Below are 22,644 nucleotides of genomic sequence, written 5' to 3' on the forward strand. Positions count from 1 at the left end.
AAAAAAATGTTCATGATCATGTTATCTGTGTCGAGAGATTTCCACAACCATGACAACATAAGGAAACAATGAAAATCATCTAGCCTGAAAATCCCCCAGCATCACACTGAGAAAGAAGTCTGCATTAAAACCTTTTGGCTAACAGGTTCCATTCAGTTCCATTATGATGTATTCAGGCTCTGTTATGTGAAAATGAGTATGGGGCGAAGGTAAATTATACCGTTAAAGTGACGTGTTCCAATGTGATCTTGTGCAATGTAGAATTTGGCGACATTTGAAGACGTTTTTTCAGCAATACAAAATAGATATTAGCTACTATAACAACACATCATCAATGATGGGCAATTGGTATCAGCGGCAAAAAAAAGGCGTGATAGGGGATCTCTAATAATGTATGTTAGCTCTCTTTTTTCTTTTGTGCAGATCCGCACTTTGATTCATGACTCTTGTCCTTCATACAATCTGAACTTTGGGTTTTATGATCCGTTGGTCTCCTAGTCAACTGACAGAATGAATCAAAAGAACCCCTCAGATCCTCTTTGGATTAAGATGCACAGGAATGAAACTGTATTCCTCTTTTCTTTTCTTTTTTTTTTTTTTCTATTCGATGCCCGGAGTGCCACCTGTCTAGCTAATCTGCTGGCTGCTGGCTGCTGTTCTGCGTGTGCATGAAGCAGAATGCAGGACCGACAGTGTACAAAGAAAAATAAATGTGAGATAGCGTTATTTACCATCCTGGTGGGAAAAACAAAGGAAGCAGCAATTGTGACACTTCAAATGTGCCACCTGCAGTGTGCCGCCAAGGAGCGTGCATCAGTTAGCACATCAAGCTCATCCAGCCTGAGGTAGTGAAGAAGAGGCAGATCAGAGAGTTAACACTTCTCCACCTGTTACTCCACAAACCTGTAGCTGCTAATCCACTCTGCTGCACTGAGGCAACACCATCTGCTGCCCCCACCGGGGCTAAACACCAACATAAGGTGTGTGCATTCTGTTATGTGCATGCATTGTATGTGTGTTTGTGTACACACTATACTGCACTATTATTTTGAATGCACAGATGATCTCGAATAAAGTTCCTTTCACTTTAAAAAGGGACATTCTGTAATCCAACGGCTCTCCCCACCACCAGAAGACTAAACACAGGATTGAAACGTCCCAAAATGATTGTTCAGTGTTTAAACACAGGGACAACTAGACAGCTGTAGACATCAACTTCATTTAATCAACTCATCATTTCTTGTGGGTGCTCAGAGAAAGCATGGCATATTTTTGAGATGTGTGGCTTGAGTTCGCCAACCAAACTGAATCAGGGTGAAGCTATGTCATAAAGGTCATAGGGAGCTAACTTGATCAGTGGGTCAAGTCTTACCTTCTATTTTGTATTTCTAACTCAAAGTAGTTTTTCAAGTCAAGTAGAGTAAAGTAGTTCTCAAGACAAAAGTGAAGTTTTTTTGGTTTGTAACCCTGAACCTACAGACCTCCGGCCCTAACAAACAGTTAGCTTAACGGGCAGCTATGTGTTAGTGCAGCTATGTGGGAAAAGGACAACAAGAAAGCAGGCACCATTGCCAAAGATGCCCACCCTCACAAGATGCAACATGATATCAAGCAAAAAAATGACTTTGAGAAAAACTGATGTGGCTCTTAGCAACTTTTAAAACAAATATTGAACTTAATGCCTTTAATTTCTGATGTTAGAAAAGAATATCGCTGGGTTGTTTGTGACGCTCAGAGAAATCTCCTCAATCATTTATTTTGTACTGATTGTGTATGTGTAAAATATATATTCAAACACTTCAGTATCACACTGAACACTTTCCCAGAAGGCAACAGGTGATGAAACTGAAAAGCATCTCTTATGCTGTGAAATTGAAAATACTAAATAATAATAGAATAATTAAAAAAACACTTGCACAATTTCTGTTTAATTGCTATTTATTAATATAATGTTTTTAATCATATTATATGTCCTTTTAGTCATGTAACGCACACACCCTTGTGCGCAATTTGCTTAAAAACAATTAGTGTGTTTGATGTGTTTCTGTTCACATGCACTACAATAGTGAAAGAACGGTAACACACCGCCCATCAGCTCCCTCTCTGCTGCGGTTGTAGCTGACCGGGTATACCAGAGTGTCCTCCAGCTCCACCCTTACATCTGCCCTCGCCATAGTGCGACTGACTCGCATGCCAGTCAGCTGGTTGTGCTATCCTCAGTACCTGTTGCATATAATTCATTTGAGCCCCCCCCCCTTTCCAGGGCCCAGCCACAGTGAAGAGTGTGGGACTGACCTGGTCGTCATACTTGTAGGTTAGAAGCTGATCTTCCGTAGCATCCTCCATGAAGCTGCCCTGAGGTGAGAGGGCGAACTCTGGCAGGAACACTGCTCTCTGGGGCTGACTCTCTGCACACTGACAACACACACACACACACACATTACATTACATTTTACATTACAGTCATTTAGCAGACGCTTTTATCCAAAGCGACTTACAGGAAGACATACACATACACAAGTTTAAGTCAATCAGTATCCAGGTGAAGTGCATGGGAATAATATCAAGGGAGACATCCAGGTGAATCGGGTATGTTGCCATGAAACTCCCTCAGTTGATTACTTACATCTTTAAATATGCAAATTACTTATTATCTTATCAAATATGCGCCTTTTTTGTATACAGTACCAGTCAAAATTTTGGACACTAATCAACAAAGAATCCAAAATATAAAACATATTCTGGTTTGTTGAGCATTTGTTTGTTTACCACATACTTCCATATGTGTTCCTTCATAGTTTGGATGTCTTCAATATTAATCTACAATGTAGAAAAAATAAATAAAGAAAAATAAAGAAAAACCTTTGAATGAGAAGGTGTGTCCAAACTGAAAAATGAAAAACAGTTTTTTTGCCTGGGATGTAAAAATCAGATCATGACACACACACACACACACACACACACACACACACACACACACACACACACACACACACACACACACACACACACACACACACACACACACACACACACACACACACACACACACACACACACACACACACACACACACACGGTTGAGTTTGATGGGTCATAAATCTGACCTCAGTCACTCCTGGGTTAATTTAGCGAGCATGAATCTGGACCTGGCTGGTGTTTTCTAACCAGAAGGTGTGAAATCATCTCCCCAAACAGGCCAGGATCCCCTTCCCTCCCAGAACCTCCACCTTTCCCAGCTCAATAGAGACAAAAAGCTGTGCTGAACCCTCTGCTGATTCTCCGTAAATTCTGCTCCGCTGCAATATTTCCTATTAATTTCCCTGTGTTTTATACACAAAGGTCGGGAAGCGTGTATGCCTCACACTGGATTTTTTTTTGGATGATCAGCATTATCCAAAAGGCAGGGAGGGGAACGAGCAAAGGGACTGAGACCGAGCTGCACACAGGAGACAGGATAGGAATAACTGGCATCTGGCATTCAGAGGGCTCCCCAGAGAGACTGTGTGAGTGTGTGTGTGTGTGTGTGTGTGTGTGTGTGTGTGTGTGTGTGTGTGTGTGTGTGTGTGTGTGTGAGTGTGAGAGCCCAGGCCACTTGAATTGTGTGCAAGACAGATGATCTACCATTAAGATTAGCAGAAGTGGTGTCTCCTGCATGCTTTTAGAGCCACTTAGAGACAGACACAGCAGCAGTGCCACTGGTATGTGTTTCCCTGAGGAGTGTCTGATGGCTGGCTCGCTTTCATCCCTTACTCACCTCTTCACTCTCTCTCTCTCTCTCTCTCTCCCTCTCTCTGACATGACCACAACTACAGGTCGCTACCAAGGTGTTGTCCTGTCTGGAGGAACTTTGTGTTCTGATCTTAACCCATTCACAGTGTGTTATCAGTTCATGAAATATGTATTAGCAAGGTTTTTACCCATTAAAAAACGTCAGAGTTCGGTTGCCAAAGGCCAAATAACCGAGAGCCTGGCTGAATCCCAAAGTCCCCCCTAAGACCTAAAACCCTGAACCCTCAGGGTATTAACTGATTTCACCTGGTATAAGTATGAGAGGCTGCAAAGGCTTGAAATGGAGTGCTGTGCCATTAGTAGATACTAATGGTTACAGTGAAACTGTAATTTAAGATAAAAATATGCTCCCGGAAAATAGCATAATAGGGCCTTTTAAATGTATTTCTCACTTTAATGCTGCAGAATGAGTTTAATTTAACCACTTTACATAGTTATAATAATTAGACTTTATACTATTTAATAATGAATAAAAGTTTATTATTCGATTTACATTGTGTATCGGGGATCTGAATCCACAAAGTAGCTCAACTAGAAACTAATACTGTCAATAAATAAAGCAAAGTTTAAACTACAATAGTTCCCCCTGGGCTGTATCGGACTTGAAGTATAGCTAGCCTCTTATTTTCGCTCTCAAAATGCACAAGATGGATGCATTTGACATAAAAAATGAACAAACTTTTCCCCTAACATAAAAGTTTTGTACGATGGAACGTGTCCAAACAGGCGCGGTCCGTACCGCGTAGTCCATGAACTCCATCACTGAGCACTGACTTTGATAGTTAGCAGTACAAACTGATGAATCCCGAGGGGTCTTCATGTTGAAATGATAAATGATTGCCAAATAGTAATAGCTGCTAATGAGTGCTAATAAAACACTCAGTTGGCCACGATACTAGCATACACACGTGGATAACTGAATGACAAACCTTAAGTTCAAATATATACAATTACTTGAAGATATGATTGGTCAAAAAAGTGCTTGAATCCTTACTTCCTCGGACCACATTGACTCTTCAAAATAAAACAAGATCTGTCCCTTTTAAACTTATTTATTACACCGTACTTTTTAAATCTATTTATGAGCCACACCTAAATCTTGATCTTCATATGTAAATAATAATGTTTAAACCATACCTAAAACAAGACCAAGTATTTGTCTTAATTTATCAAGTCCCATATTATCTTAACATTGTATTACAATGTATTGTACTTTTTAACCATGTAAAACTTACACTTTTGCAACTCTCTTTGGTGCAGTATACCCAGAGGAATATCCCTGAACTCCTACAAATTCATTCACTAGCTGTTGACTTGCACTTTATGTTTGAGAATGCTGTTACTCTGACAACTGTTTGTTCTGCAACACAGCTCTAATCAAGGTCAGTATGAGTGGGTTGGAACTGAAAATACAAAGTCATGTCTGAGAGGGGCATGCTTTGTCATCCCGATAGAGGACTGTGTCCATACAAGGCCACACACACAGCAACAGTAAGTCAGGTTCCTTTGCTGTGAAGTTACTGAGTCGTAGCAGTGCAGCGCTGCGTGGCGCACTTCCCCTAATTGAGTTTACACACCAATGGAAGGACAGTGTCAGGACAGCTGTCACCCTGCCAGCTCCCTGCAGTGGCTGGTTCACACTGGATCACTGGCTTACTTCAAGGGAGCCAATACTGAGATAATAATACAAGGAGGGCAACCCCCATCGCAGGGGACAAGATACTGTACCGCAGGAGGCAGCTGTTGCATAGTGTGGGGGGGGGGACTACTTGTTAAAGTCGGTGGAGAAACTTCTGTGCAGCGGGTCGGAAATCAAAGCTCGAGTTTGTTCACATCAAGATGGACGGAATATTGTTCAGCTCCAGTCGCTGATCAAAAAGACTTAAGCAGGGGTTTTGAAATATTTTCAAGGTCAGGTCCAATAATATGTATGTAACCATCTAAATGAGGGGCTGATGTTGCCCTCCATCCTCGCTGGAAATATCTTTCTCGCTGATTTTCGTCTGTTTTAAAAATCCTTTTGCAGGACAAACAGCTGATTGGAGACTGATTGATTCTGGATCAGGTGTACTTACGGTGCATTCAGAGCCCCTGTGCCGTTTCTCTGTCCTATTTGAATAGGAGGAACACCACCCCAAACGGGAATCAATAGACTGCTATTCTGCCCTGTTTATCAGACTAAACTAGCATTTCTGTTCACTTTGTCATTCAGCCTGACATTATGGTATTTGCTGTTGATAGGGGGAGTTAATTTGATTTGGTCTATCCAGTCAGTAGAGAATGACGTCTGTACACTGCCAGCCTGACATGAGGTACCAGCCTGTTTGAATAATAGCACCGTCTGATACTACCGAGGGACAATACTAGACATTTTGTAGTCAAAACCAGTGAAATTCCGTGTTTCTCAATACCCAATTCGATACCACGGTAAAAAAACATAACGGTAAATCCAATGTACTTCAACAAACTCTTCTTTATTAGAGTTTGCATACTACTGTTTGTAATTTTATTATATAATCCCTGATGATCCACCTCAAGTTTCTCACAAAAAATAAATATATCAAAAATAAATTTTAACACATCATAACGTTGTAAAATATCTTTGCTGTAAACTCAATTTTACTGCAGAGCTTGAACCCATCAGAATATAACTCAATGCAACCTCTGTATGTTAGCTTTCAGCTCCGTTATTTAGCCAAGCAGGAATGTGCTGCCCACTAGCTGCTAACAGCTAACGGTACTAGCTCTCCTCATATTGACTTTAACACGGATTTGTTGTTCACGTTGTAGCCCTGTTCCCCAGAACATACGGTACTGTAGAAAAACAAATACCACGTTTTCAGAATTTTGGAATCGGCTTGCTAACGAAGTATGAGTTCTTGTGGTACCCCTACTACCACCAGTGTTAGCGCGATGTCAAAGATAAAGAACTTAGCGTGGAAACTTTTCTGTTGTTGGCTGTACAGAACAGCACCGATGTCTACATAAGCTTACAGCCACTGATGACACAAGAGCTAAGTGGTTGAAATGTAGTTTTTGTGGGCAACGTTCCAGCTGCAGTTAGAAATAACCTGCGTGTGTTCGTTAGCAGTGGGCTTTTTATCAAATTGATCAAAGAAAAAAAAGGTAGAAAAGGGGGTTTACAAAAAATGGGAATCGACATAAAACAATGTGATTAATGCCCAGACATTCTCATTCTTAATCCCCCAACAAAGCTTGATTGTCATTAAACACAACACGGGACCAATTTGAATGTCTGTGGCGAGTCACCGGCCTGGAACCTGGCTAATTAAAGAACTGGTTTCTGCATTTCTCTCCTGTAAATAAACCTGGTGAATTTTCTCTTTCCATTAAGAAGTAAAAAAGAATGAAACAGATTATTTTGTCCTTTAGTTAATTCAGCGTACAAGGCTGACTACTGTAACATAATCCTTTCCTATTATAGAGGCTGAAAGAGTGGGATGAAATGCTTTGATCTCATCATGTCCAAATATACAGGATCTATTTTGATCGTCAACAGTCCACCACTGGAGTTTACAGGCTCACTCCATAGTGTTTTCTATAATTACATGGTTGCTGGTGAGAAATTTGACTGAACGTTGATTTTCACTAGTGTCCAGGTCATGCGGTGATGAGCGCAGATTATTAAAAAAAATTTAAATGGTGCATTTTCATCAACTTATCTCTTGCAAAGCCAACTGAACAAAAAACTTGATCAAGTACCAACTATATTTTAGAATAAAATATTAATATATATATATATATATAATATAAAACTTAAATAATAAAAAAGCTCTCCTAAAAGCCAGCAGACTCCCTCGATAAAACACTGTCAATGTACCTCGATAAAAAACTCTCAATGTAAATTAGCCCTTGTGGATCTTGTATGAGAGAAGATTCATAAACTGGATTGGTAATTTATCGCCCACATTTTTTTGTGAAACAGATTTAGCGGACTTCTGAGGTGAAACAATGTGTACTAGCATATTTTCTGTTTCCAAATCGGGGGACAGGAAATAGGGCACAAAGGATTGTGGGTGTTTGAGTAGTATACACACATACATCTTTGAAAAATCCTCTCAATGAAGGACTCACTCCTTGGTAGAATTAGAAGGATCCTCAACAAGTAGCATCCTTGAAATTTAGGAGAGGAATTTCATTAAGCACTCCACTGTTGAGAATGGGTGCAGGCCTTTCACAATAAACTGAGTAACAGCCCTGTGACACTGGTTCACCCTCTCCTGTGTCATCTTCCCTATAGCTGCTATGGTGAATGGACTAGGGCTTGGACCGGTGGTGGTAGAGGAAGGGGGGACGGGCTGGGTCATGGCTTCGACAATCTACAAACATTTCCAAAATCCTTAAAATACAGGCGCAGTTTAATAATTAGCTGAGCGATGAGCTTTCATTTATTAGCCAGTTTTTATGATTATACTCCGAATGACATCGCTAACGTTAGCAGATCTCACTCCGTAACTTCTAAAGTACCGATAGCAGAACCGTAAACTCCGAACCTTATCGATACCCCGCCTATTAACTACTTTCGTATCGGTTCTGGTTTAGAACCGTGTATCGGGGGGGGTGAGTATATATACGTGAGTAGAACAGCAACAACAGTAGTTCTCTCAATGCTCGGGGGCCTGCTGCTTCATTTTGAGTAGTGCATGTATCTGCAAATATGTGTGGAGGAAGTAAAAGAGTGAAAAAGTCACAGTGAGAGCTGTTTATATCCATCAATGGGCTTTTGTTAATGTATGATGATCTTAGTGTCATTCAAACTCTGGTATGGATACAACCATGCATGGTACATTTTAGTTACACAAGCAGGAGCAGAGCAAAAAGAGTCCTACAGGGGGACTTTAAAGAGGTAACGTGTAGTTACTGGTCAACTGCTCCAAAGAAATAAGAGCTAGCATTTCACCTCTACTACTGCATCCACGGAATCTACAGTTATTTAAAAAAAATAAGCCCAATGGGGAGTCAGGGTTGTCCCCGGATGATAACACCTCTGGTGCTGGGGTTTGCACTGGCTGAATTCGAGCTAACGGTCTGTCTCCCGGAGCTGTCGCACACCTCCCGGCGGCGGGGAGCATAAAGCCAAGGTGTGAGTTGTGTTCTTGTTTCTGCCACTTTTGATTTAATCCAATAAACAACCTATAAAAACACTCACAAACCAGGCATGTATTGGGGGCAGCTCTACTTTTTTTGTCCTCTGGACTGAGGGCGGACTGGATGCTGCAGCGACTTACCCCTTGTCATACCTTGTCATACCGCTTGTACCCCGAGAAAGTACGGCTGGACTTTGCTGGTTAATGTCAAAACTGTTACTACTTCACACTTTTATTAAGGTTAGTTCCTTTAAGTCTATCCATCCATCCATCCATTTTCCGTAACCTGCTTATCCAGTTAAGGGTCGCAGGGGGTGCTGGAGCTGATCTCAGCTGTCAATGGGCGAAGGCAGGGTACACCGAGGACAGGTCTCCAGTCTGTCGCAGGGCTGACATATAGAGACAAACAACCACTCACACTCACATCCACACCTACGGGCAGTTTAGAGTCTTCAATGCACCTAAGCTGCATGTCTGTGGGAGGAAGCCGGAGAACCCGGAGAGAACCCACGCTGACACGGGGAGAACATGCAAACTCCACACAGAAGGTTGTCCAGCCCGGGAATTGAACCCAGGCCCCTCTTGCTGTGAGGCGACAGTGCTAACCACTACACCACCGTGCAGCCCCCCTTTAAGTCTAGAAGAACAGAAAACATCATGCCACCCGACGCATAACATCTAATTGGTCAAAGTCTCAATGAAATGAAAGTGAGAGTATCTCACAGCTAAAGTGGTTGATAACTCATCCTGCCATCCAAAGAAAAAATGAATACAAAAACAAAGTTTGCTGGCGGGTGAGCAGATATTTGGCTCTGGTGCCACTGTTTCATTGTGAAATACGTCACAGTACAGAAGCTAAGGACACAGAAACAAATGTTTATTGTTAGTAAGAAGCAGGAAACCACTTGCACGCGCCTCCCTTTAACGTTTTGAGGCTCCTCCTTAAACAATATACACCTCCGTCCTTGACCGACAGAAAAGTCTTGGATGATCTTTATGATTTCATATCACATATCCCGCCCCTTGCATTTGTTTTCTAGAAGAATGCAGGGACGTGCATTTGTACGTATTGGTCCCTAACATTTGTGAACATGTTTGAAAGGCTGTCACTTTAAGATGTACTGTATGTGTGTGGTTTCGTTTCAGTGTTCCATTGTGTGTACACCACATCTCTTGCACTTTAAATGTAACGTAACACAGCTTGCCTCTTCAGATAATTAAGAGGTACTTGAAGATGAGAACCCTAGAGAGCTCCATAAATAGAACTCTGAGGAGAGCGGGTGCAGAAGAAGTGCAGGATCAATCAAGGCCCAGTCGGCCCCTCACTTCCTCATCGTGATCCCCTTTAAGCTATGACCAAACCTGAATGACACTGCAGGTCACAAGAATGCTGAGTGGTTTAAGTGAACACAGAACAGTTTGAAGACTTAAGACACGTGTCCTCCTCACTAGGAACAAAAAAAGGAATGCTTTTACACAGATTATGTCATCACTGTATGCCACTGCAACCCTTTCCCAGAACTTGAGAATCAACACTTTGACTTAAGTAGCTACTTGACCAGAAAACGTAAATAGGTAATGACAAGGACAGATTTAATCACTGGAGTAATATGTAACAAAAGTGTGTAACAGCAGTTAAAGCCGTTTTCTCACTCATACATGTGCCATTAAAGAAAAGAGAAAATATAGAACCGACGAATAACAACGTTGGATGTAGCATGGCGTATCGTTATGTTACTATGACAGCAGCGGTGCATGAAGTGACTCTTAAATTGGCTGGATGAAGAAACATTTAGTGAATACATTTGAAGTGATGACGGACACACGTTGATAACCCCGATAGATTATGCTTTAGTTGGGACAAGAAGGAGACAGGACACTGTCTTGTTTCCTCTGCCGTCCTGACAAAGCGCTCCTTTGCTTTCGCCTTCGGTTCATTCTACTGCTGCCATAGGGCGCAGTCATTTCTTTTTTAATTGATGACATTAATTACAGCCCTAGCTTTGGACAGCTGCTAATGACACACTTGGACCATTTCCATTACTTAAACGACGCCTCTTCCTTTACCAATCACTGTTACGTTACTGTATTGATGGATAGACGTAAGGAGAGGCTCTATGATGACCGTGTTGTAACAAGATGGGTGTTCCAAAGGGGAACAGGTTTAATGATGTCTCATGAGGCGGCAACCTCCAGTACTGAAAAGTGAAGCCAATGCAAAAGAGCCTTACTACTGCATTCTCTCTAATGTCCATCAGGGGGCGACTCCTCTGGTTGTATAGAAGTCTATGAGAAAATGACTCTACTTCTCTCTTGATTTATTCCCTCAGTAAACATTGTAAACATGAGTTTATGGTCTCAATCTCTAGTTTCAAGTCTTCTTCAATACAGCATGATGTTCATTTAGTACATTATGTTCCATTTAGAGTCAAATAGACCATAAAGCAGAGTATGCTTTAGGGCGGGGCTTCCTTGTGATTGACAGGTCTCTACCACGCCGTTGTCTGTGTTTTCATCTTGGAACTTAAACCTATTCCCAATGTGTTCCCCAGCTCATGAAAGTTCATTTTAACAATTTGAAGGGTTTGATTGTTCTTAGCTCCACCTTCTCGGGTCACTAATGCTTCCAAAAAAACCAAGAAAAAAAAAACAAGATGGCAACAGCCAAAATTCCGATTACGAGTTTCTAAAGTGCAGTCAACAAACCAGTGGGGTACGTCACAGTGACTACACTCACTCCTGATATCCAGTCTGAATGTCACCCATTGTATGCACTTCTCTCCTGAAGGTTAGGTCTTCATGAGAGCGTTTACTGCTCCTCACAGACAACAAACACGTCTCGGGGGAAATGGAGGTCAGCGATCGAGGGGAGCATGAGGTTCCAGTAAAATAGCGAGATAAAAGAAAGGAGAGAGTGGGAAGGAATAAGTATAGAAATGAAAGGATGAGGAGAGATGGAAGCCAGCTGATTGGCAGAGTCCCAAAGCAGAGGAGAAACAGAGCTGCTGGCTTTGAGTGAATGGCCACACTGTCCATGTGTATGAAAGAGCTTTTCAGCCGCCTCTCTAGCTGCACATGCACATACACACACATGTAGCATGTATGCAGCGACTGTGAGGAGGTGAGGAGGTGACCGGGCTCGGCTGCCGTTAGCGTGGTGTGGAAGACCTACAGTGATCTTTTCACTCCTCACCTTTAGCTGAAATACCAGAGCTGAAATTGAACCTGAGCTGGATGTGGATCTGTGCTTGTGTGTGTGTGTGTGTGTGTGTGTGTGTGTGTGTGTGTGTGTGTGTGTGTGTGTGTGTGTGTGTGTGTGTGTGTGTGTGTGTGTGAGCAAGAGATACATAATAGGTAACTCTTAGGGAGTAGTCTTCTCTCCAAAAATAACAAAATTGTAGAACTAGAGAGCTACAAAGTGGATCTTAGAGAAAATTGAAAGACTCAACATTTTTGGTGAATTTGAGTATCAATCAATAACAAAGTGCAGCGCTATCAAAATGTCAAAACACTGTCAGTAAATGAGAGACAATGGTGCAAGAGGATGAATCTTTCTGGGTGAGGCCATTTTTAATACCAAAAAAGGATTTCAAAGCTTACAATCTTATTTTTCTGATATCAACTAATATATATTTTTGTTGTATTTGTGTTGTGTTTAATGTTATGTTACAATGCTAGTATTAAAGCTACACTGATTAGACCTTAAGGCTGTGTGGGAATTCTGCTTCAACTCATGTCCGTGTGACCGTTCTTGCAGAAAAGTTTAACTGAGGCACTTTCTTACAATTTAAAACTTCAGGTTTTAATGGTAGAGTATGTTTTGATAGCAACCATATATTGATAGATTGATAACAAACTAAGTTTTTTATTGCACAAGTTTGAGTATCTTTATTTGAAGAACATGGGCGCTGATTTATAATAATTAACTAAATGGGTTTTATTTCTATTAAAGCTAAATGATGTTTGGGTTGGTGTGCAATCAGTGTGAGCAGATGCCGTAACAACATGTAGAGAAGAGAGAAGAAAGAGAGGAAGAAAGAAATATCCCCACAATGACTCCGGCCAACCTCTCCCTCTACCACGTGTATTTCATTAAGCCTTTTTTTTTTTTCATTTTCTCCAGAGCCTTCCTCTCTTACTTTAACACATTCATCCACCCCAGTGATTTAAAAGCTTTATCTGTAACAGAGCAATTACCAGCAGCTGCTTACTAGATGCTCCTTCAGGAGGTATGAATCCGAGGCAGCGGAGCAGTGAGCGGTCAGGGGACGTGACAGGATAACAAGTTATTGGCAAATGAAACTTAATAAATCCACACATGAACCAGCTCTGGGCCAGGATGGAAAGAGAGAGCAGGGGGAGGGAGGAGGTGATGAGCAGGGCTCAAATAATAACAAACTGTGGAACTCCAGTCCACTAGAAAGACGTGAATAATAACAGGAACCGAGCTGTGAATAAATAATGACAACGCCGATAACAGCGGCGCTTTTGGCCTACTCAGCAGGCCACATGGTCAAAATGATATTATTCCAGATGGATATCTTAATCGTTTCTCGTCTGGGTTTGGCTCTCCTTTGAACAGAGCTGCCTCTGAGAGTGTGGAGGATCAGGGGGCGGGATGATTGACACTGAAAGCCTGTTCCTGGTTCGGTGCTAATGCCTGTGAGAATCTAATGGACTAAATTTGTCAAAGTTCACTGAAAAAAATCAACCAAAAGGCACATGCCCGAGGCCTTTTTTTGAAATGTCCCCAACAACAATACAATAAAATGCTGTCTGGGAGCATGAGCCTCGCTCAGAGCTGCACAAGGGGCCCCCGCTCTTGCAGTGACGTGATCCTGTCCCTGATGTTCACCCTCGATAAGAGTCATCTCCACAGGCTGGGATCACAGACAGTTTTGTTCTCATTAGCCTTTCCTACTCGGGGGTTCCTGGCACACCAGCAGCTATGGGGGACGTTCTTATTGCTACTCAAACTCCAACCTGACTAGTTTGGCTCTTGTTTAACCGTGAGCCGAGTAGATGTGACAAAACAACATTTCAACATCAATCCTTTAATCCACAGGTTGTCTCATCTTAACTTGCTAGCTAACCAATAGCCCAGATTTAGGAATTGCATGAATTTTTGTCCCTGTGTTGTCACTGTGAGGACGGACTGCTGTGGATGGTCAATTAATACCCGTAGGCTGGCTGCTTGTTTAATCGCAATATCTCATTTTCTCATTTCTACACTTGTTGTAAGTAGAAGATATGATGTGTGGGTTTGGTTGGACGGCACCTTTAAATGAATTACGGAGAGCAATGTAGTGAACAACAGTGTGAGTCAATAGGCAGTAAGGTTAACAACAATATAAAATAAAGTTATTGTATATTTAAAGACATTCTGAAAATAAAATAAATTGTGTTATTGTAAAATATTTGTAAAAATTGTTTGTCTTTCACAATTTTCATTTCACCTGAATGCTGAAAGATACTGGAATTGTAGTAATAATTGGATTTTCCTTTTTTTTTTAAAGGCCTGTTGAGTCCATAGTTTATAGAATGTCCATACGTTCATAATAATAAATGTATCAACGTTAATACAGCATTTTTCTCGCTTGAGATCGAGTAGCTGCAACATAAAGCATAAATGTTGTAACCATGGCTTAATAGGTAAATTAATTACAATTAAAAAAAAAATGTCTTATACTGCTATTATAAACGATTATAAGGAACTCATGGCTTATTTATACATTCTTAAGCAATGATCCTCATTCAAATATTATTGGGATTACAGCTCACACTTTCAGACAGTCTCTCTTTCACTCTGTTGTTCACATCAAAGGTGACAGAATTAGTAATATTCAACCATCCCAGAAGCTGTTCTGTTGAAGCATACTGGTAGCTTAATAGACTTTATAAGTACTGTTCCTTAAACTGGTAAAAAAAAAAAAAAAAAAAAAAAAAAGTAGTAGAATTAGCTGTCTTGCAAAAAAAATAAAGAACACATTCTAAACATTTTACGTGAGATCGATAGTATGTCACCAGAAAGAAAATAGCTTTTCTTGCTCTGGTGGCACTCTTTCTCTTCATGCCCTTTTCCCTCTAGTCCCCGACTGCTCTCTGCAGTTCCTCCACCTCAATCATCATTTCTACACACAATGGCAACAGCAAACTGCATTCCTCGAAGCCATACCTCATGGCTGGTTGGCATCACAGACAATGCTGTTTTCAGAGGAGGGTGAAAGAGAAAGCGTGGTGATTTCACCGGTTGTTGTTTGTGAGTACGGGGAAGAGGAAGCTGGTGAGGGATTCTGGCCGGGTGGGTTGAGACGGGGGGGGGGCCGAGCTGGTGCCGACGATGGATTGTGTTTGAACAGCTGTTAGGCTAAAGGATGACAGGAAGAGGCTGGCACCAGGAAGGAAACTCCTAAATAGGAGGAGGTGGAGGAGTGGAGCTCTCACTTTGTCACTGCTCTTACTTTCTCTGATTCCCTCTCTCCTCTACCACTCTCCTCTCCTCATGTCTGCTCCCCTCCTGTTCTGTGTGATAATGCCAACAAACAAGCTTTGTCTTCTTCTTAGGCATTTCCCCACCATTGTATTTTTAGAGGTCAATGAAAGCTCCAAAGCTCTAAATCTTGCAGCACGTCTGGAAAAACACCCGGACAATAAAAGGCAATCAGGCGTGATTCTGATCCCACATCAGCTTGTGATAATCCACGCCGCCAGCCAAGCGTGCACCCCTAACCCTCCTCCACCACCACCATCTCATCTACACCCAATCACACCACTTTTGTCCACTGTACCCAAAACATTCCTTCACTTCTCAATTTACCGCACAAAGTCAGTGCAATGAGGTTAACTCCTACCTGCCCAGAGACCAATTGACTGCACCTGCTCACCATTCTTCTGATCGATTCTTTTTGCTGAACCATGCAACAGAAAATCACTGATTTTCCCTTCAAATTTAGTATCGTTTCATAAAACATACAAAGCAGGTACAGGTATTTGTTTGTGAAAATAGGAAAAGCAAAGTAAAGAAGGCTCTATCTTGTAAAAAAAAATGTAAATAGAATTAAATAACACACTGACCTGTACTACCCACCTCTGTACATGCTGAACTGCCAGTTGGATGCCTCTCCTACTCCATTCGTAACACACACACACACTTTAGCACACACTCAATACTAGGGCTGTTTCAATGACCTAATATTAAAGCCTAACAATAAAGCTTATTTATCAAGTGCTAAATTCAGGATAAATTAAGAAGAAAAAAAAGGTAATATGGCAGTGTTGAGGCAATTATCATTACGGCAGGACAAGCGCCTTCACCCTGACAGCCCCACTCAATACAGACGTGCCAGCAGCACTACACACATGTGAAGTTACCCCATGTCCACCCACACACTGCCCTTCACATCTATATCCATTATACCGTTATAAGGCTCTCCTGTTTCATCACCCAGTGATACTGCTATATGACCTGTGCTGTCAATACCACCGTAAAAAAAATACAATAACTCCCATGCACTTCAACACAGGCTGCCTCATCACTGTTTGCATACTGTTTTTTTTGCAAATTTATTATGAATCCCTGATGATCCGCAACTACATTTTTACAAATTTACACTTGAACACATCAGGGTAACGTTATAATTGACCTTCGTCCAATGCTAATTCATCTCTGTACGTTAGCTGTTAGCTTCATTATTGAGCCAAGTAGGAATGTGCTTTCCATTGGATGCTAACAGTTACTAGCTAATGTTACTTTGTTGTTTACAATGTAGCAATATCAGGGACATTTTTCATTAACCTTCTTTTGAGTTTTGTTTATTTGCTCATTTGTTTTCACGTTTTTTTTCCCGTTTTTTTTGTGTCTTTTGCTGTTATCTGGATGTTTTAGGCTACGGAGGACTGACTACTGCATCTGAAATGAAATGATTCAGCCTCCAGAATGGCGGCTGGTGGTGCACTATAGGTTATACGTTACAAAGATTGTGTGTATCTCTCTAACACATATCTCTCTAATGCATGCACGTGCACACTTTAAGACGGACAGAGAGGCAGAGAGAAAGAGAAAGGGACAGAACCTCCATCGGTGTCAGTCAGTAGGATAAACAGTTATCATTCTCTCATCGTGTCGCTGCAACAACATCACATGCTGTCTTTCCCTCAAAACTTGCAGTCATTATTTACTTTACTTTATGTCTCAGATAATAGAATTAGACCGTTTTGCTTTCACACGAGTGTCTCTCTTTTCTCCCATGTTTTTTTAAGCGGGGGCTCTAAATGTGCGCTTGAAGAGCAGAGACGACACCCAACCACTCTGCGTTCTGCAAACTTGTCGCTATGCTACCAATAAAAGCATGCTCTGTTTCAACAATGTTTACAGCCGGAAAGAAAAAAAAGTTGCACGCATTATAGTAGCGACTCCGTACTCCTCACCTCAGGTTATTACATCGTTATCCAGCCCTGTTAAGCTTGTCGTCTTTTATACTGGTTTCAGAGCTGGATTGGTTCACGTCCCAGTCTAAATCCCAGCAGCACAGTCCAACGCACAGTCCAATGCCTGACCTGGCTGGTCACCATAGACTCCAGTACCATTTGTTAATATTCTCTGTAATGATGAAGATTGCAGCATTGATCTGACTTGCTATATAGTGAGAGAGAAATAGCCTTGTAGCCCTCCATGAAGAAAAACAACGGTCCAGAGTCTTACCCTTTGTGTAGAACGTGTGATGTGTTGAAAGTTTGGCAGAGCATTGTGATGGTTTGCCAAACTTTGATTGATATAGTCTGATGCTCAAATGTCCCCTGACCTTTGCAGAGACACACTCGCTTTGTTATTGTTGTGATACGAAGCCATTTGTCTGAAATAAGGTATTAGTGTTGCCATGGTGACCGTCTTATTGAATCTGGCGAGTTGAGTAAATTCCAATGTTCAGAAGTGGGCTGTGATCATACCCATTCACTGCCAATTATTTCATTTTCAAATGATGTGGAGAAAATTGCGTCACCAAAAGGCACAGGCCGGCTGACTGTAGGCCAACTGTATCAATCCCTCTCATACACATCCACGATTACACACACACACACACACACACACACACACACACACACACACACACACACACACACACACACACACACACACACACACACACACACACACCTCTTTCTCTTTACGAGCATTAACCACCTCCCACCCTAAGAGAAACACATCTCAGTCAGATACACAGCTGATAAAAAGGTTTGTGTGGGAGTATAAAAGCCCTGCTACCGTTGTGTCTTTGTGAGCGGAGCATCCTGTTGCAGCCGTCGGGGCGTGGCCCTGTAAGCCTGTGCACTAAAGCAGTAGTGTGAGGGGGGGGATGACAATGACAACACAAGCTGTTGAAATGGAAAAACAGCTATAAAATGTGCAACAATCAACTAGAACAAATTATAGCAATAGCCCATAAAACCAATTTGCTCATATGTGAACTATAAACACATAAATAAATAAATATATTGTAGCCTTGTTGAGACTTTCTGTCTATCGATCTCATCGGCTGTGTTTCAGCACCCTGGACAGCCCACATACACACAACAAACAGCTCTGTCCTCATAACAATACCTGTTGATTCAAAATGATTAATGTGGATTTGTGTTTTTCTTTTGGTATTGTTTTTGTACTGAGGTGGCTCACACAGATACTGGTACTAAAAAGTATAACCTTTTTTTCCTGTCTTTATTCAAGAGCTTGGTCTTTCAAAGACTAATTGATTTCCTATTCAGATTTCTTAATGCTTCCCCTCCTAACCCTGTCCTAGGACTTAAATAGCGCCCTGCTTGCTCTTGGATTTGCTTTGCTTCTGTTCAAACTGTATGCTTGCACTCAGATATATTGTTGCTTGCACAGATTTCCTGCACTCGGGCTTTGAGCCCCTTGTCCTCAAGCTCAAGCTGCTTCTGTGTGCTCGGAAAACATCAGCTCTCCTCTGTTCTTATACATTCTGCTCTAAACTCACCCCCAACCAATAGAAAGCCAGTTGAAGCAATGACCAGTGAAATAATCCCTGCCTCGTTGCGAGTGTCCCTGACTGGCAGTTACTTTTTTCAAACTGGTTCATCCACTTCAGTGCTCTAGGGCTTTATTATGTTGCTTTCTTTTTCCCGACTTTTGGAATTAAATGTATACCAGTGCAACACCCTTATTTTTTCTTTTACTATAATAGCTATATCAGTCTCCTGTTGGTGTGCTAGAGGCGAACAAACAAATTGGATTTGAGGACTTGGGGGGGGCTTATCCTGGACCTCTGAAGGATCCGTCCTACCCTGGATGAACAAGCTCGATGCTTTTGATGGACACTGGCCCCTTCTTTATATTCAAAGTGCATGTGTTAATCATTGAGAAATGTTACTGTGTACCTCAAAAATTGTTGTTTACTTTCAAGATTATGTTAAAAATATTAGCAGTTGTTAGTAAATAAGAATAGTACTGATTAGAAACAGAATACAACTGCGTTCCTTTAACAATTATTCATTGGAGCTGGAAAAAACATTAATTTATATTTATGTTAATTAATGTCATTAATTTATTGGAATTAGAAATGTCGGGATTAACGAGTTTAAATCATGGTTTAATAACCAAAAGAAGCTTCGATATCTCTGGTGTCTTGTTTCCTGCGTTGTTTCCCAGTGAAAACAAGTCACTAGAGACATGTTGTTTGGTAAAATCATTCAACGCGTGAGTCACGAAATACGTGTATACGCATCAGTTTGTTTTGTGTGTGTGGTGCCCCCCACCTGACGCGTTGAGAAGAAGAGCTGTAAAATTGTCAGAAGGAACTGACCTTCTAGCGTTATAACCGCCATAAAGTGCCTTAAATTGGCAGTGTTGGAGCCTTTCAGATACAGTAAATGGTCAAAGATTCATTTAAACCACGGATTAATTATATAGTTTAACCATCATAGTCCAAAAAAAAGTTTTAGTGCCGACTGTTTTCTGCCTGTATTAAGTAAAACATATGGAATCTGGAGATCGGCATTGATGCTTCTTTAGTTGCTAGTCTGATAATGATACATGGTGAACAAGAAATATGTGTTGAAATCAGCAGGAGAAAAGCTTTTAATGTTGACGCAACAGCTGTCCATTTTTAGTATGGAGGTTCCATTTACTTACTTTATGGAGCGTTCAAGCTCCATTCACTTAAAATTAGTTTGGGGACGATAGTAAATTGTAACGCTATCCTGATGTGTTCAATTATGTTTATACCGTTTAAATCTTTTTAAAAATAGTTTGGGATAAACCGTTGTTTGAAGGAGATATGCTCACAGCAATATAAAATAGATATTTGAAAGAGAATTATGACTTATTTTACTACCTAAAACTAGCTTGAAGAAGCTAATAATAACTAGATTTTTTTGTGAATGAAAATACAATCTTTTACTTCCCTTATACAAATAACAACTATAGATGACAAAGTTAAACAATAAAAATTGAGGATGATAATAAATATTTTTAGTTATTAGCTATATAGGCTTATTAGAAATATTCAGGTTAATAAACGTGAAAACCGTGATATTTCCTCTTACAATATTTGTCATATCAAAATTTCACATCGTGACATCCTTTATTGAAATATTAAAAGGCTTTTTCTTTCACTCACACACAAACCCACAATATTCACATAAAGTGGATCACTCTGTCTCTCTTCTCTCTCTTCATCATCTGCAGCTGTCTGTCCTTCTACCTTTATCACCTATAATTCAATTCAATTTAATTTGTATAGCCCAAAATCACATATCACAAATTTATATCAAATAAAGAAATATGCTTTGGTATCAGATGAGTATGACCCTCTAGCGAAAGAAAATGAAGAGAAATGTTCTGCATATTAAAATCAGTAGGCAAAGAGACATTCAGTTTGGTTGACTTTCCCATGACAAAAAAACAACTTTGTTTTTCGCATGTTACATGGATGTTACATGGATGAATTTCCTTCTTTTCAGATTTTTTTATGCTCGGACCTGTACGCTATAACGGTTTTTATTTTTTTATTTACTTATGTTACGAGGACAATCGCACACACACACACACATCACATTTTTGTTTAGCTTCACATTATAATTAAATTCAGTGCTACCCTAAAAAACCTTCAGGGCTCAAGCCGATGGTGCCAAAGTGGTACATTTTAGGATTGTACAAATGGTGGCTGTAACGAAACATTTGAGGTATTACAGTGATGAGAATTGTTCGGTAGCTTAAAAAAAAGAATCACAATGTAGCAATTATAAAGTGGTTCGTTATGCACTGCAAGCTTCTGCTCACAGAATCCTGCTGAATCATATTTTTTAGCAGGACTATGGGAAAAAAAACTTTTATTTTCATGAAACTTGGTGGAACGGTGTAGCATGGTCCAAGGGAGAACCTTGGCGGAGGTCTGCGCTCTCTCTGTGTGCTTTTCAACTAAATGATTTGATTGTTTAACCTTTCCTTCATGTAGATTTACTCTTAACAGGTCTTGTACATTTGTATTTGTGTATAACTTTAACTGTTGCTAATGGCACAGAGTACTTTAAATAACGGTTTGATTGCTACGGGCCAATATTTGATGTTGTAACACTCCAAATGTGTGACTTTTACACCATGATTTCAGTTTACGAACAGTGAACGCCCTGTCCAAACCTTCAAACTTCAATTCCCAGCTCACCACAATAGCAATAGTCCTGGCCCTGAAAATAGACGGAGGAAATATTCCTGCCGCTCCAAAGGGTTCAGTGCCTTTATAAACAGACCCCGTCCAAATAAAGAACTCTTTGCTGGGTCCATCGTGGAGAACACCAGGTCCACAGCAGCCTGTTGACTGGGATTAAGTAGCTGCTATATTTGCCAAAGGGAAAAATCCTGCGCTCAGTGTTGCTTCATTTAAAGAGGTGACATTCGCCCCAGCTGATACACATGTACAGCCTCCAGCGGGCTCCCCCCACACTGCCCAGCAGCCTTTTGACCTGTGTAAACAGTTTGATCCAGACTGGTGGGATCAAATCAGGCAAGGGAGCTGACAGCAGCCGCAGTGAGAGGCCAGAGGCTGGCTGTGCAGTGTGTGAACCCTGACAAGGTTTCTCTAATTGGGTCCGTGTTTTTTTGGATTCACCAAAGACCCTGATGATACGCCATGTGAGCCAGATGGTAAAGGCAAAAACCTACAATGAATGTAGAAAAGTATCATAAGAGTTTCTGTTTGAAGTACACTGCGAGATCCTGAATGTGTTTCCAATACGTCATACAGCCAGTACTTCCATCACATCCATCCATCCATCCATCCATCCATTTTCAGTACCTGGACAGAGGGAAGCGTGGAGAAGATGAAGATAACCCTCCAGAAGATAAATGACTCCATCTTCATCAGAAATGTCCCCAAGTCTGGGTCTCTCTCTACAGCTGGGTGAGCCCCAACCTGTGAACAGGAAGAGGACAGTTAAAATGTTAAAATGTTTCCGGACTTGTTGACTGCGATATTAAACATGCACACATGTAACAATTCTTATTGTGCAATTTGCAACATAGTGAAATAAAGAACTTAAAATAAATAAGATTTTTCAACAACTTTTTATTCAAAACAAAATATGTAAGACAGTTGTATAAGCAATATAAACTGACGACAGGTCTGTTGTTGTTGGACAGTGGGCGACTGTACGTCAGTGTTGTTGGAATAATGTTTGCTATCAGTTTGACTTGTGTATTTTTGCACTCTCCATCTTCCAACATGCTTTGTGC

The 22,644-nt window shown here is 40.9% G+C and overlaps 1 protein-coding gene across 1 annotated transcript in view; it reads right to left on the minus strand.

The window, feature by feature from the left end:
- LOC129098895 (ADAMTS-like protein 3) overlaps positions 1-22,644 on the minus strand; it is a 171,998-nt gene that overhangs the window by 148,332 nt on the left and 1,022 nt on the right. The window contains 2 exon segments of the mRNA XM_054608027.1: positions 2,296-2,415; positions 22,208-22,324. Of these exon segments, the coding sequence (XP_054464002.1) occupies positions 2,296-2,415; positions 22,208-22,324 (237 nt within the window).

Source organism: Anoplopoma fimbria, chromosome 2 (genome assembly GCF_027596085.1).
Source record: "Anoplopoma fimbria isolate UVic2021 breed Golden Eagle Sablefish chromosome 2, Afim_UVic_2022, whole genome shotgun sequence".
Lineage (NCBI taxonomy): Eukaryota > Metazoa > Chordata > Actinopteri > Perciformes > Anoplopomatidae > Anoplopoma > Anoplopoma fimbria.